The sequence below is a fragment of the Somniosus microcephalus genome, chromosome 12 (assembly GCF_052327205.1).
Source record: "Somniosus microcephalus isolate GS21.2 chromosome 12, FLI_Smic_1.0, whole genome shotgun sequence".
In the NCBI taxonomy this organism is placed as follows: Eukaryota; Metazoa; Chordata; class Chondrichthyes; order Squaliformes; family Somniosidae; genus Somniosus; species Somniosus microcephalus.
Genome location: NC_140998.1, coordinates 7,744,725 through 7,759,772, shown reverse-complemented (window position 1 = coordinate 7,759,772; position 15,048 = coordinate 7,744,725). Strand labels below are relative to the sequence as shown.

Genomic DNA, 15,048 nt, shown 5'->3' with positions numbered 1-15,048 from the left:
TGGTGTTGAAAGATGTGCTACTGGATTTTTTAAAGTTAATAAAGCCTAGATTAGAAAGGCAAATCTATTCTTTATTTCAATGGCCTACTCCTGCTCCTATTTTTCTATGCTTCTATGTTTCTCACATCCCCCCTGTATCTCTTGCCCAAAACCTTGTCCCTTAGTTCTTGTACTAGCAACTAGTGGGAACAGCCTTTCCCCGTCTAGCCTATCCAAACCCGTCATAATCTTGTACACCTCTATCACATCACCCCTCAACCTCCTTTGCTCTAATGAAAACAAAATGGACCAAAATAGCTGACAAAATCAACTATCTCTTCTTAAGCTTAGGGTTCAGAGATAGTTTCTGTTTTAAATTATTACTAGTGTATTGCCTGTCAAGATGCCCACGGTGAGTTAATAAAGATACGTTCATTTTTATATATCAGAAGGCAACATGTTGGGAGAGAGATAATTCGCTCCACAGAGCCACCTCGTGGCCAGAGCCTGAAATTACACCGAGACTGTTAACATAGCAAAAGAGAACGGGAAATATTGACACTGTGACTTAAAATGGCAAACACTGACTAAAAAGCGTCACCAAAAACCGTGACAACAGGAAGTCAAATTTGCGGGCAAGAATTACATGCCTTACGCAAGATTGTTAAAAATATACATATAAATTTTACAGATGACAGGATCTAATTTATACCGAACGGGCTCCCCCAAGTTTAACTTCTGTTTTTACACCTCCAAGTGTTCGGTTAGTAAAGAACGAAATGAGGTACCTGTTCGGTGGTCGGAGCTGAGTTCCCAGAATCCTCCCTTGCTCGGACGTCAGGCACGTTACCGCCATCCAAAGTCTCCTCTAGCAGCTGGGTAGAATCCAGACCGGACCAATCGTTTGCAGTCTCTGGCTCCTCTCCCAACAGTTCAGCATCCTCCCGAGTTAGGCGGTCTCCCTGGCCTTGTCTGCTGAGTATTACTGCAGCATCAGCTGTTGCCTGGTCCTCCCCATTTGGAGAGGCGTTCACTGACTGAGCAGAACCTTCTTGTGGTCGGACAACACTCATTTCCTTGTAACTCTCAGGCACAAACCCCCTGCAAGGAAAACTGTCTCTTGCTCGGTTATCAGCCTGATCTTCTCCAATTTGAAGCTCTGGTGCTGATTCAGCAAAAGCCACCCTTGCTTGCTCTTCCCAAGTCAAAGGCTCTTCCATCAATTGCGTAGACTTCTCACGTTCCCAGTCACCAGCTCGGTCTGCTTCCTCCACAAGCATTTCTGCCAGTTGAATGGAATCCTCTGTTGCTTGGGTGTCACCCTGACATTCCCAACTCAGTACCTCTTCTTCAGATAGACTGAGGCCCTCACCCTGGTCATTTTGTGTTTGTGGTCTGCCTGTCTGCTCCTGTTCACTCACAAACACTGGCCTATATTGAGCAGGAACCTCTCTGGTTAGGGCCTGGTGTTGTTCACTCTGAGACACTCCTACTAACTGAGGAGGAGCCTGCCTAGGTAGGCCGTAATTCTGGGCTCGTCCACTCAGAATCTGCACAGAGTTCCCTGTTGCCTGGGTGTGGGCCTGGGATTGTTCACTGACGGGTAACTGGTCAGAATCCTCTCCTGGTAGGCCACAGACCTGTTCTATCCCGGTCAAACCTCCTGTTGCAGATGGAGCACACTCCTCTCTCCCTGGACCATCTGCCTGTTCCTGTTCACTCAGCCTCACTGCCGCCCAGCGCACTGAATCCTCAGTTGTTCGGGTGTCAGTCTGGTCTGCTCCAGTCAGAGAACCTTCTTCAGACAGAGCATGCTCTACACGCTGGTCTCCTCCAGTCAAACTCTCTCGGGTGCCGGTCTGATCTAATGGGCCCTGACTCACTGCTGCCAATTGCCCAGAATCCTGTCCTATTGGACTGTCGGTCTGCTCTCCTCCACTCAGAGATTCTTTCGCTGCTCCAGCAGAATCTTTCCTCACTAGGCCATCAGCCTGACCTCTCTCACTCGGAGACTCTTCTGCCAGTTGTGCTGAAGCCTCCCTGGGTAGGCCGTGATCCTGGAGCTGTCCACGCGCAATCACTGCCGCCAATGGGACAGGAGCCCTCGTGGTCGGGCTGCTGGCCTGCTCTCTCTCCCTCAGGGACGCTGCTGTGAATTCAGTAGAATCCACTCCAGGTGGGCCCAAAGCCTGGCCTTTACCAGTTGGAAGCTCTTTCCCTGACTGAGAAATATCCTCTCTTTTTAGGCTCTTCTGCTCTTTCCCCATCAAACACTCTCTTCCAGTTTGAGCAGAATCTTCTCTTGCGAGCTCCTCATCAACTTCTTGTCCACTGAAAGACTCTGAGATTAACCGCCCAGAATCCTCTCCAGGTAGGCCGCAAGCCTGAACCTCTCCACTTAGAACCAGTCCTGACCAGTCACCAGAATCCTCAGTCGTTTGACTGTCAATCTGCTCTTCCCCAACTGAGGATGGTTTTACTAACCGAGCGGGTCCTTGGCTTGCCTGGTCTTCAGTCGACTCTCTTTCACTCACAGACACTGCTGGCAAATTCTTACAATCCTCTCTAGGTAGGCCGTAAGCCTGATCTATTCCAATCAAACAGTCTTTTGCAGATTGAGCAGAACCTTCTGTTGCTGGTCTGCCTGTCTGCTCCTGTTCACTCACAAACACTGGCCTATATTGAGCAGGAACGTCTCTGGTTAGGGCCTGGTGTTGTTCACTCTGAGAGACTCCTGCTGACTGAGGAGGAGCCTGCCTGGGTAGGCCGTAATTCTGGGCTCGTCCACTCAGGAACTGCACAGAGTTCCCTGTTGCCTGGGTGCGGGCCTGGGATTGTTCACTGAAGTGTAACTGGTCAGAATCCCCTCCTGGTAGGCCACAAGCCTGCTCTTTCCCGGTCAAACCTCCTGTTGCAGATGGAGCACACGCCTCTCTCCCTGGACCATCTGCCTGTTCCTGTTCACTCCGCCGCGCTGCCGCCCAGCACTCTGTATCCTCAGTTGTTCGGGTGTCGGTCTGGTCTGCTCCAGTCAGAGAACCTTCTTCACACAGAGTGAGCTCTTCACGCTGGTCTCCTCCAGTCAAACTCTCTCGGGTGTCAGTCTGATCTAATGGGCCCTGACTCGCTGCTGCCAATCGCCCAGAATCCTGTCCTATTGGACTGTCGGTCTGCTCTCCTCCACTCAGAGATTCTTTCGCTGCTCCAGCAGAATCTTTCCTCACTAGGCCATCAGCCTGACCTCTCTCACTCGGAGACTCTTCTGCCAGTTGTGCTGAAGCCTCCCTGGGTAGGCCGTGATCCTGGAGCTGTCCACGCGCAATCACTGCCGCCAATGGGACAGGAGCCCTCGTGGTTGGGCTGCCAGCCTGCTCTCTCTCCCTCAGGGACGCTGCTGTGATTTCAGTAGAATCCACTCCAGGTGGGCCCAAAGCCTGGCCTTTACCAGTTGGAAGCTCTTTACCTGACTGAGAAATATCCTCTCTTTTTAGGCTCTTCTGCTCTTTCCCCATCAAACACTCTCTTCCAGTTTGAGCAGAATCTTCTCTTGCGAGCTCCTCATCAACTTCTTGTCCACTGAAAGACTCTGAGATTAACCACCCAGAATCCTCTCCTGGTAGGCCGCAAGCCTGAACCTCTCCACTCAGAACCGGTCCTGACCAGTCACCAGAATCCTCGGTCGTTTGACTGTCAATCTGCTCTTCCCCAACTGAGGATGGTTTTACTAACCGAGCGGGTCCTTGGCTTGCCTGGTCTTCAGTCAACTCTGTTTCACTCACAGACACTGCTGGCAAATTCTTACAATCCTCTCTAGGTAGGCCGTAAGCCTGATCTATTCCAATCAAACAGTCTTTTGCAGATTGAGCAGAACCTTCTGTTGCTGGTCTGCCTGCCTGCTCCTGTTCACTCACAAACACTGGCCTATATTGAGCAGGAACGTCTCTGGTTAGGGCCTGGTGTTGTTCACTCTCAGACGCTCCAACTGACTGAGGAGGAGCCTGCCTGGGTAGGCCGTAATTCTGGGCTCGTCCACTCAGGAACTGCACAGAGTTCCCTGTTGCCTGCGTGCAGGCCTGGGATTGTTCACTGACGGGTAACTGGTCAGAATCCTCTCCTGGTAGGCCACAAGGCTGCTCTTTCCCGGTCAAACCTCCTGTTGCAGATGGAGCACACTCCTCTCCCCCTGGACCATCTGCCTGTTCCTGTTCACTCAGCCTCGCTGCCACCCAGCGCACTGAATCCTCAGTTGTTCGGGTGTCGGTCTGGTCTGCTCCAGTCTGTGAACCTTCTTCAGACAGAGTGAGCTCTTCACGCTGGTCTCCTCCAGTTAAACTCTCTCGGGTGTCAGTCTGATCTAATGGGCCCTGACTCGCTGCTGCCAATCGCCCAGAATCCTGTCCTATTGGACTGTCGGTCTGCTCTCCTCCACTCAGAGATTCTTTCGCTGCTCCAGCTGAATCTTTCCTCACTAGGCCATCAGCCTGACCTCTCTCACTTGGGGACTCTTCTGCCAGTTGTGCTGAAGCCTCCCTGGGTAGGCCGTGATCCTGGAGCTCTCCACGCACAATCACTGCCGCCAATGGGACAGGAGCCCTCGTGGTTGTGCTGCTGGCCAGCTCTCTCTCCCTCAGGGATGCTGCTGTGATTTCAGTAGAATCCACTCCAGGTGGGCCCAAAGCCTGGCCTTTACCAGTTGGAAGCTCTTTACCTGACTGAGAAATATCCTCTCTTTTTAGGCTCTTCTGCTCTTTCCCCATCAAACACTCTCTTCCAGTTTGAGCAGAATCTTCTCTTGCGAGCTCCTCATCAACTTCTTGTCCACTGAAAGACTCCGAGATTAAATGCCCAGAATCCTCTCCTGGTAGGCCGCAAGCCTGAACCTCTCCACTCAGAACCGGTCCTGACCAGTCACCAGAATCCTCGGTCGTTTGACTGTCAATCTGCTCTTCCCCAACTGAGGATGGTTTTACTAACCGAGCGGGTCCTTGGCTTGCCTGGTCTTCAGTTGACTCTGTTTCACTCACAGACACTGCTGGCAAATTCTTACAATCCTCTCCAGGTAGGCCGTAAGCCTGATCTATTCTAATCCAACGGTCTTTCGCAGGTTGAGCAGAACCTTCTGTTGCTGGTCTGCCTGTCTGCTCCTGTTCACTCACAAATGCTGGCCTATATTGAGCAGGAACCTCTCTGGTTAGAGCCTGGTGTTGTTCACTCTGAGAGACTCCTGCTGACTGAGGAGGAGCAGGCCTGGGTAGGCCGTAATTCTGGGCTTGTCCACTCAGGATGTGCACAGAGTTCCCTGTTGCTTGGGTGCGGGCCTGGGATTGTTCACTGACGGGTAACTGGTTAGAATCCTCTCCTGGTAGGCCACAAGCCTGCTCTTTCCCGGTCAAACCTCCTGTTGCAGATGGAGCACACGCCTCTCTCCCTGGACCATTTGCCTGTTCCTGTTCACTCCGCCTCGCTGCCGCCCAGCGCTCTGTATCCTCGGTTGTTCGGGTGTCGGTCTGGTCTGCTCCAGTCAGAGAACCTTCTTCAGACAGAGTAAGCTCTTCACGCTGGTCTCCTCCAGTCAAACTCTCTCGGGTGTCAGTCTGATCTAATGGGCCCTGACTCGCTGCTGCCAATCGCCCAGAATCCTGTCCTATTGGACTGACGGTCTGGTCACCTCCATTCAAAGACCCTGTCACACTCAGTGTGAAGCCTTCACCCTGATCTTTTCCTGTCAAATGCAGTTCTTCAGTCAGAGCCTCTTTGCCCAACTGAGCTGTCCATTCTGTTCCTCGATGCTCAGCCTGCTGTTGTTCACTGAGGGAAGCGACTGCCACCCGAGCAGGTTCCTCTTCCATTTGACCAAAGACCTGGTCTTTCCCCACTGAGCTCTCTGTCTGTAACCAAGCAGGACCTTCCCTTGCTTGGAGGTCACCCTGGTCTTGCTCACTGGGAGACGCCGATGCCACTGGTGCAGACGTGCCCCTGGCTGGGGCGTGACCTTGGTCTTGGCCAATCAGGGGATCTTCTGCCAAGCGAGTGATGACCACTCTTGGAAATCTCTGCACCTCACGTTTTCTCGTCAGGGGCTCTTTGGTCTGTTGACCAGAATTCTCAGTTGGTAAACCAACAACTTGTCTTCTTGGAGGCACTGCAACCAACTGAGTATAACTGTCCATTGCCTGGGCATTAGCTTGACCTTTACCAGTCAAAGACTGTGTTAACAGTTGAGCAAAGTCTTCTCTTGATAAATTAGGAGCCATGTCTTCTCCGCTCTGAAGCACGGAGCTCAGCTGAGCAGAACACTCTCCAAGAGGCCCGTCACCAATCGGACACCATCTCACCGATTGGGTAGAACCCTCTCTTTCTAGCCAATCACTCTGGACCTTCCCAGTTGGAGCCCCTTGCACTGACTGGGCTACATCTTCTCTTTCCTGGTCAGTGATTCCGATTGCAATCCATTCTGTGGTTGGAGCGGGATTTTCTCCTGGTCGAATGTCAGCCTGAGTTTTTCTGTCCGAGTCTGCCGCTCTAACTTCTGCCGAGTCCTCTCGAACTGGACTGCTTGCCCCGGCTTTTCCAGTCGCTGCTGACTGAGCTGAATCCTCACTTCCCAGGTCAGCGGCCGGTTCTCTCCCACTCCGGCTTCTTCGTGACCGTTGAGCAGATCCCTCTCTTGTTCCAGCCTCATCCTGGTCTGTGCCACTTGGACTCTCTGTCCTGGATTCCCTGTGAAATTTACAATTGCACAGTCATGACTTTCTGAAAACACACATCAGCAACCTCTGGCAGAACATCAAAGGGGAGGTGTTACGACAAGGAGGGGGGGCTCTTTCATCACAAACAATAACAACGTGCATTCCCACAGCACATTTAACGCAGTAAAACTTCCCAAGGCTCTTCACAGGAGCGGCTATCAAACAAAATGTGGCACCGAGCCATGTAAGGAGATATAAGGACTGGTGACCAAAAGCTTGGACAAAGAGGTAGGCGGAGAGGATTAGGGAGGGAATTCCAGAGCTCGGGGCAGCTGAAACCATGGCCGCCAATGGTGGAGCGAAGAAAATCGGGGATTCGCAAGAGGCCAGAATTGGAGGAGCGCAGAGATCTCGGAGGGTTGTAGGGCTGGAGGAGGTTACAGAGATAGGGAGGGGCGAGGCCATGGAGGGATTTGAAAACCAGGGTGAGAATTTTAAAATCAAGGCGTTGCCGGACTGGGAGCCACTGTAGGTTAGCGAGCACAGGGGTGATGGGTGAACGGGGTTTGGTGCGAGTTAGGACACGGGGCAGTGAGCGCAGGGGGTGATGGGTGAACGGGACTTGGTGCGAGTTAGGACACGGGGCAGTGAGCACAGGGGGCGATGGGTGAACGGGACTTGGTGCGAGTTAGGACACGGGGCAGTGAGCGCAGGGGGTGATGGGTGAACGGGACTTGGTGCGAGTTAGGACACGGGGCAGTGAGCACAGGGGGTGATGGGTGAACGGGACTTGGTGCGAGTTAGGACACGGGGCAGTGAGCACAGGGGGTGATGGGTGAACGGGACTTGGTGCGAGTTCGGACACGGGGCAGTGAGCACAGGGGGTGATGGGTGAACGGGACTGGGTGTGAGTTAGGACACGGGGCAGTGAGCACAGGGGGTGATGGGTGAACGGGACTGGGTGTGAGTTAGGACACGGGGCAGTGAGCACAGGGGGTGATGGGTGAACGGGACTCGGTGCGAGTTAGGACACGGGGCAGTGAGCACAGGGGGTGATGGGTGAACGGGACTGGGTGTGAGTTAGGACACGGGGCAGTGAGCACAGGGGGAGATGGGTGAACGGGACTGGGTGTGAGTTAGGACACGGGGCAGTGAGCACAGGGGGTGATGGGTGAACGGGACTGGGTGTGAGTTAGGACACGGGGCAGTGAGCACAGGGAGTGATGGGTGAACGGGACTGGGTGCGAGTTAGGACACAGTGCAGTGAGCACAGGGGGTGATGGGTGAACGGGACTGGGTGTGAGTTAGGACACGGGGCAGTGAGCACAGGGGGTGATGGGTGAACGGGACTGGGTGCTAGTTAGGACACGGGGTAGTGAGCACAGGGGGTGATGGGTGAACGGGACTGGGTGTGAGTTAGGACACGGGGCAGTGAGCACAGGGAGTGATGGGTAAACGGGACTGGGTGCGAGTTAGGACACGGGGCAGTGAGCACAGGGTGTTGGAGAGGATAAGTTAAGTGCCCATTCAGTGTGCCATCAACGTCACTTAGGACTTCACCAGCCAGGCATCTACTCAGAGGGTAATGAATTTTAAAGCCACTAATTAACCCCTTCCTCCCCTCACTGACTGATGCTCCGAAAACACTGGGTCACCCCATGGCTGCAGGCGGAAGGGGGAAAAACACAATTTCTCAATGTTGTTCTGAAATGCTTTTTACGGAATAACTAAAACGAGAGGGAGAGAACTTTACAATCAGCATAGATCAGCCATGATCTCATTGAATGGCGGAACAGGCTCGAGGGGCTGAATGGCCTCCTCCTGGTCCTGTGTTTCGAAGTCCCACACCTCTAACGGTCCCTACCAGATACCAACACTACAGTGCACTGCATTCCTTTATCCCAGGACGTTAACCTGCTTCTCTCTGTCTAATCGGTTCGATTACTGGGCCAGAAACCCAGAGAACACGAGTTCAGATCCCACCATGGGCAATTTGAGAATCCGAATTCACTTTTAAACAAACTGGAAATTAAAAGCTAGTCTCAGTAAAAGTGACCATGAAGCTGTCGGATTGTTGTAAATACCCAACTGCGTTCACTGATGCCCTTTAGGGAAGAAAACCTGCCGTCCTAGGCTTATATGTGACTCCAGTCCCACACCAATGTGGTTGACTCTGAACTAGCAAGGCCCGCAGTTTATACCAAACCTCTACAAAGAATAGTGGTTGCAGAAGACGTCCCACCAGCACCAGTGGTGATTTTACAGTCGGGTACTAACCCTGCCACGAGAGACGCAGCCGAGTCACGGAGCCACGACAGCCTCTTGTAGACTCGCTCCTCCAGCTCCGTCACACGCTGTTCGCCGGCTACAAGCTGAGCCTTCATTTCTGCATCAGCTCTGTCATCGGGCACGCTCTCACACAGCTGTCTCATCGCTGCCAGATACTGCTTGGCTTGAATCAAACTGTCGCCTTCACGAAAGAACATCTGGAAAGAAAGGTAGATACAGACACACAGAAAATAAATGTCAGCGGTGAAGACCGAAATTTAACCCCCCCCTTCCCGTGTCTGACCCCCGAGAGCTCGGCATCGGACTCGACCAGCCCAGGGGGAGGTGCCGACATCCTGACCTCACTGACCGAGCCTTTCCCCCAAAGCCCGGGCGAGGGTGGAAGTACCTGGTGCCCTGCGAGACCGGACTGCCGAGGGCCGCGCTCCACTCCAAGCTGTATCTCACACTCCTGAAGGGCCCCGGTGAATTTATTCTGTTCCACCTCAAACTTCAATTGGTGCAGATGTGACATGACCGCTGATTGCACCATCTGGAACATAAACCAAAACTCAATTCAAATCACGTTTTCTTTTTACATCAAATTCACAGCACAGAAACAGGCCATTCGGCCCAACTGGTCCGTGCCGGTGTTTATGCTCCACACGAGCCTCCTCCCACCCTACCTCATCTCACCCTATCATTTATCTTTCTATTCCTTTCTTGCTCGTATGTTAATCCAGCCTCCCCTTAAATGTATCTGTGCTCTTCGCCCCAGCCACTCCCTGTGGGAGCAAGTTCCACATTCTCACCACTCTCTGGGTAAAGAAGTTTCTCCTGAATTCCCTTTTGGATTTTCGGATGAGGCGTTAAACCGAGGCCCCGTCTGCTCTCTCGGGTGGACGTAACAGGTCCCACAGCACTATTTTGAAGAAGAGCAGGGGAGTTCTCCCCGGTGTCCTGGCCAATATTTATCCCTCAATCAACCTCACTAAAAAACAGATGATCTGGTCATTTATCACATTGCTGTTTGTGGGAGCTTGCTGTGCACAAATTGGCTGCCGTGTTTCCTACATTACAACAGTGACTACACTTCAAAAAATACTTCATTGGCTGTAAAGCGCTTTGGGACATCCAGTGGTCATGAAGGGCGCTATAGAAATACATGTCTTTCTTTTTCAGTGACTATCTTATATTTATGACCCCTGGTTTTGGACTCCCCTCACAAGCGGAAACATCTTCTCTACGTCTACCCTATCAAACCACTTCATAATTTTAAAGGCCTCTATCAGGTCACCCCTCAGCCTTCTCCTTTCTACAGAAAAAAGCCCCAGCCTGTTCAATCTTTCCTGATAGTTATAACCAATGTTCCCTCTAATTTGCTTTTGGCCCGTGCGGCCCATTCAAAATTCCGCCCATGCGCGTTTTTTCTCTTTAAAAAAGTCGGCTCATTGGTTGCGCGGGACGTGCAGCTTAAAGGGAACGTTGGTTGTAACCTCCCAGTTCTGGTATCATCCTGGTAAATGTTCTTTGCACCTTCTCCAGTGCCTCTATGTGCTTTATACGTAATATGGAGACCAGAACTGTGCACAGCACGCTGAATGTGGTCTAACCAAGGTCCTCTTTTCTCGCTCTCCTGACCTCCCACCAAAGCTCTGCTCATATTTTCCTTTCAATCTGTGCTCTGGTCAATGGCTGATCCTCTGTATGGCTTTCCAGTAACTCCAGGTTGACTCGTGCTCTGCCTCGAGGCATCAGCCATGGCTCAGTGAGTAGCGCGCTCGCCTCTGAGGCAGAAGTATATGGGTTCAAGTCCCACTCCGGAGACTTGAGCACATAATCCAGGATGACGATCCCAGTACACTACAGTCGGAGGTGCAGTCTTTCAGCTGAGGTGTTAAACCAAGGCCCCGTCTGCCTGTAAAAGATCCCATGGCAATATTTTGAAGAAGAACAGGGGAGTTATCCCGGTGTCCTGGTCAATATTTATCTCTAACCAACATCACTAAAAACCTGCACTACCCCGATATCCCTTGGTTCCCTTAATATCCAAAAATCTAGCGATCTCTGTCTTGAATATACTCAACGACTGAGCCTCCACAGCCCTCTGGGGTAGAGAATTCCAAAGATTCACCACCCTCTGAGTGAAGACATTTCTCCTCATCTCAGTCCTAAATGGCCAACCCCTTATTCTGAATCTGTGACCCCTGGTTCTAGACTTCCCAGCCAGGGGAAACATCCTCCCTGCATCTACCCTGACAAGCCCCTTAATGAGATCACCTCTCACTCTTCTAAATTGTAGAGAATATAGGCCCAGTCTTCTCATAGGACAATCCCCACCCCCCCCCCATCCCAGGAATCAGTCTGGTGAACCTTCGCTGCACGCCCTCTATGGCAAGTATATCCTTCCTTAGACTGTCCACAATGTGGTCTCACCAAGGTCATGAAAGATGCTGTAGAAATGCGAGACTTTCTTTATTTCCAGTAAACAGTGATTTTGTTCTTCATTCAAACCGTACATTCTGACTGGTTGTGACGGCCCGAGTTTGGCAATCTGCGCTGCTGCTGGGACAGGCTCTGCAGTGAATTGGCAATCTGCGCTGCTGCTGGGACAGGCTCTGCAGTGAATTGGCAATCTGCGCTGTTGCTGGGACAGGCTCGGCAGTGAATTGGCAATCTGCGCTGTTGCTGGGACAGGCTCGGCAGTGAATTGGTATTCTGCGCTGTTGCTGGGACAGGCACTGCAGCGAATTGGCAATCTGCGCTGTTGCTGGGACAGGCTCTGCAGTGAATTGGCAATCTGCGCTGTTGCTGGGACAGGTTCAGCAGTGAATTGGCAATCTGCGCTGTTGCTGAGACAGGCTCAGCAGTGAATTGGCAATCTGCGCTGTTGCTGGGACTGGCTCGGCAGTGAATTGGCAATCTGCGCTGCTGGTGGGACAGCCTCGGCAGTGAATTGGCAATCTGCGCTGTTGCTGGGACTGGCTCGGCAGTGAATTGGCAATCTGCGCTGTTGCTGGGACTGGCTCGGCAGTGAATTGGCAATCTGCGCTGCTGGTGGGACAGCCTCGGCAGTGAGTTGGCAATCTGCGCTGTTGCTGGGACAGACTCTGCAGCGAATTGGCAATCTGCGCTGTTGCTGGGACTGGCTCGGCAGTGAATTGGCAATCTGCGCTGTTGCTGGGACGGGCTCTGCAGCGAATTGGCAATCTACGCTGTTGCTGGGACTGGCTCGGCAGTGAATTGGCAATCTGCACTGTTGCTGGGACAGGCTCGGCAGTGAATTGGCAATCTGCGCTGTTGCTGGGACTGGCTCGGCAGTGAATTGGCAATCTGCGCTGTTGGTGGGACAAGTTCGGCAGTGAATTGGCAATCTGCGCTGTTGGTGGGACAGGCTCGGCAGTAAATTGGCAATCTGCGCTGTTGCTGGGACAGGCTCGGCAGTGAATTGGCAATCTGCGCTGTTGCTGGGACAGGCTCGGCAGTGAATTGGCAATCTGCGCTGTTGCTGGGACTGGCTCGGCAGTGAATTGGCAATCTGCGCTGTTGCTGGGACTGGCTCGGCAGTGAATTGGCAATCTGCGCTGTTGCTGGGACTGGCTCGGCAGTGAATTGGCAATCTGCGCTGTTGCTGGGACTGGCTCGGCAGTGAATTGGCAATCTGCGCTGCAGGTGGGACAGGCTCGGCAGTGAATTGGCAATCTGCGCTGTTGCTGGGACAGGCTCGGCAGTGAATTGGCAATCTGCGCTGTTGCTGGGACAGGCTCGGCAGTGAATTGGCAATCTGCGCTGTTGGTGGGACAGGTTCTGCAGTGAATTGGCAATCTGCGCTGTTGCTGGGACAGGCTCGGCAGTGAATTGGCAATCTGCGCTGTTGCTGGGACAGGCTCGGCAGTGAATTGGCAATCTGCGCTGTTGCTGGGACGGGCTCTGCAGCGAATTGGCAATCTGCGCTGTTGGTAGGACTGGCTCGGCAGTGAATTGGCAATCTGCGCTGTTGCTGGCACTGGCTCTGCAGCGACAGCCCGAAGGCAGAAGATTAGCCGATTGTCTCACCTCCCACTTTCGGCAGAGCTCCTCCTGCAGCTCCTCAACAGGCTGTATCTTCTGAGGGGCTAAAATTGTTTTTATTTTATCCGTCGCTTCCAGAAAATGTTCCAAGATCCCAGAATCAAAGTTGCTGAACATTTCCTGTGAAGAACATTGAACCCTAATGAGAATTCATTCACTGCCATAGATCTCCCGTAAAATCCCCACATCGCTGGTGGAACAGACTGTAGCTGCAATTCAAAATGGCACAAAGCAGCGTGCTCCCCGACTCACCACACTCCCGGCGCCCTCGCACCACCACCCGCTCGTAGGGTAGGGGAGGGGGCGTTTGCGGGGGAGGGCAGGGTTAGTTGGCCATCCCCTCCCCCAGTCCATGGAGGGCAGGCACCAGATCCTCACTCAGGGGCAAGCGAGTACTGGATACGGCCGGGGGGAGGGCAATAGGTGGCCACCCACTGACCCCGCAAACTCCAGCAGTTGCTGCGCTAAAGGGGGTGTTCCGGTGTAACCATGGGCACAGTGGGCCCCGTCCCCGCTGAGTTAGGAACATAGGAACAGGAGGAGGCCATTCAGCCCCTCGAGACTGTTCTGCCATTTAATCAGATTACGGCTAATCTGCATCTTAACTCCATCCACCAGCCTTGGTTCCGTTACCTTATTACCTTTACCCAACAAAAATCTATCAATCACAGTTTTGAAATTTTCAATCGACCCCCAGCCTCAACTGCCTTTTGGGGGGAGAGAGTTCCAGATTTCCACCACCCTTTGTGTGAAGAAAGGCTTCCTGACATCACCCCTGAACGGCCTGGCTCTAATTTTAACGTTATAACCCTTTGTTCTGGACTTCCCCCCACCAGAGGAAATCGTTTCTCTTCATCTACCCTCTCCACTTCTTTAATCATCTTAAACACCTCAATTAGATCACCCCTAGATCTTCTAAACTCGAGGGAATACAAAACAAGTTTATGTAACCTGTCCTCATAATTTAACCCTCTAGCCCCGGTATTTTCAGTGCCAAAGTTTTTTCTTTAAAGTTGTGTGGAGTCGGAGTCGGAGCTGAAACCGACGGCACGACCTCCGAACCAGCTCGCAAGCAAGGGCTTGCGGATGTTGTGGGAGTGAAAGTCCGTATTACCCGAATACCTCGCTGTTCTTTCCGCGCAGTCTGAGATATCAGCACATGCTGGGTTAAAAGTTCAAACAGCTTTTTGCTGAGCATGGGTTGTAAATTGGCTAAGAGGATTTTAAAGAAAGGATATCTTCACGGGAAAGATAATAGTAGAATGTGTACGAGTCATTCGGCCATATTGTGTCAACTTGATCACTCTGTTTTAGGGAGTGGAAAGATTTATTGCAGCAATAAAACAGTCGGAAGAGTTGAGAGCCTGGTTGTTTAGTTTATGTTGTTATTCTGTGGCACTTGTATATATCTTTGAGGTACCATGATTTGTTTGTAGTATGCATGGAATGTAGTGACCAAAGGTCAAATTTAGTATAAGAAATGTAAGGGAACATGTTCAGCAGCTCACACTGAAATGGTGCAGTATGAAAAGACCAGAGCCCTCATACCGGTTATGTGTAGTATGAAAAGTTTTGTGCACTCATACTGGTTGTGGATAGTATGAAGTTTCAATAAAGATCTGATCCTGCAACTGAGTGTGTGTAATCCGGCGTTTAAAGTAACGAAACGAAACAGAACTAGAAAGCAGTCCGACATCTTGGTGACCCCGACATGATTTTTTTCCCAACTTCGTTAAGTCTGAATTGGTCCAACATGATTTTTTCGAAGTTTGTTAAATTGAAGGAAGTGTTTCCCACGCATCAGTTTAAGGGGTGAGTGCTCTCTTAGTTGTCGTGACTTAAAGGGATCTCCAGTTAGCAATGGGAGGTTCAGGGAATATTCCTGATGAGGTTCAGTCACTTCTTAATGAATGGATAGAGTCTAAAGGTGGACCTTATGGTATAGGGCAGGAAACAATGACAGGAGGATGGAGAGAGACACGGCAGTCCTTAGTGGAGAGTGTCCGGTTAAAAAAGATTAAGGTGTGAGGGTTAAAAAGTG

At 51.9% G+C, this 15,048-nt stretch overlaps 1 protein-coding gene across 1 annotated transcript in view; it reads right to left on the bottom strand.

Moving 5' to 3' along the window:
* Positions 1-15,048, bottom strand: part of LOC147109011 (uncharacterized) — a 552,618-nt gene that overhangs the window by 453,631 nt on the left and 83,939 nt on the right. Inside the window, exons 10-13 of the mRNA XM_086002569.1 lie at positions 12,993-13,127; positions 9,346-9,489; positions 8,946-9,154; positions 768-6,699 (exon numbers count right to left, since the gene is read on the bottom strand). Of these exons, the coding sequence (XP_085858695.1) occupies positions 768-6,699; positions 8,946-9,154; positions 9,346-9,489; positions 12,993-13,127 (6,420 nt within the window). The remainder of the gene's footprint in view (positions 1-767; positions 6,700-8,945; positions 9,155-9,345; positions 9,490-12,992; positions 13,128-15,048) is intronic.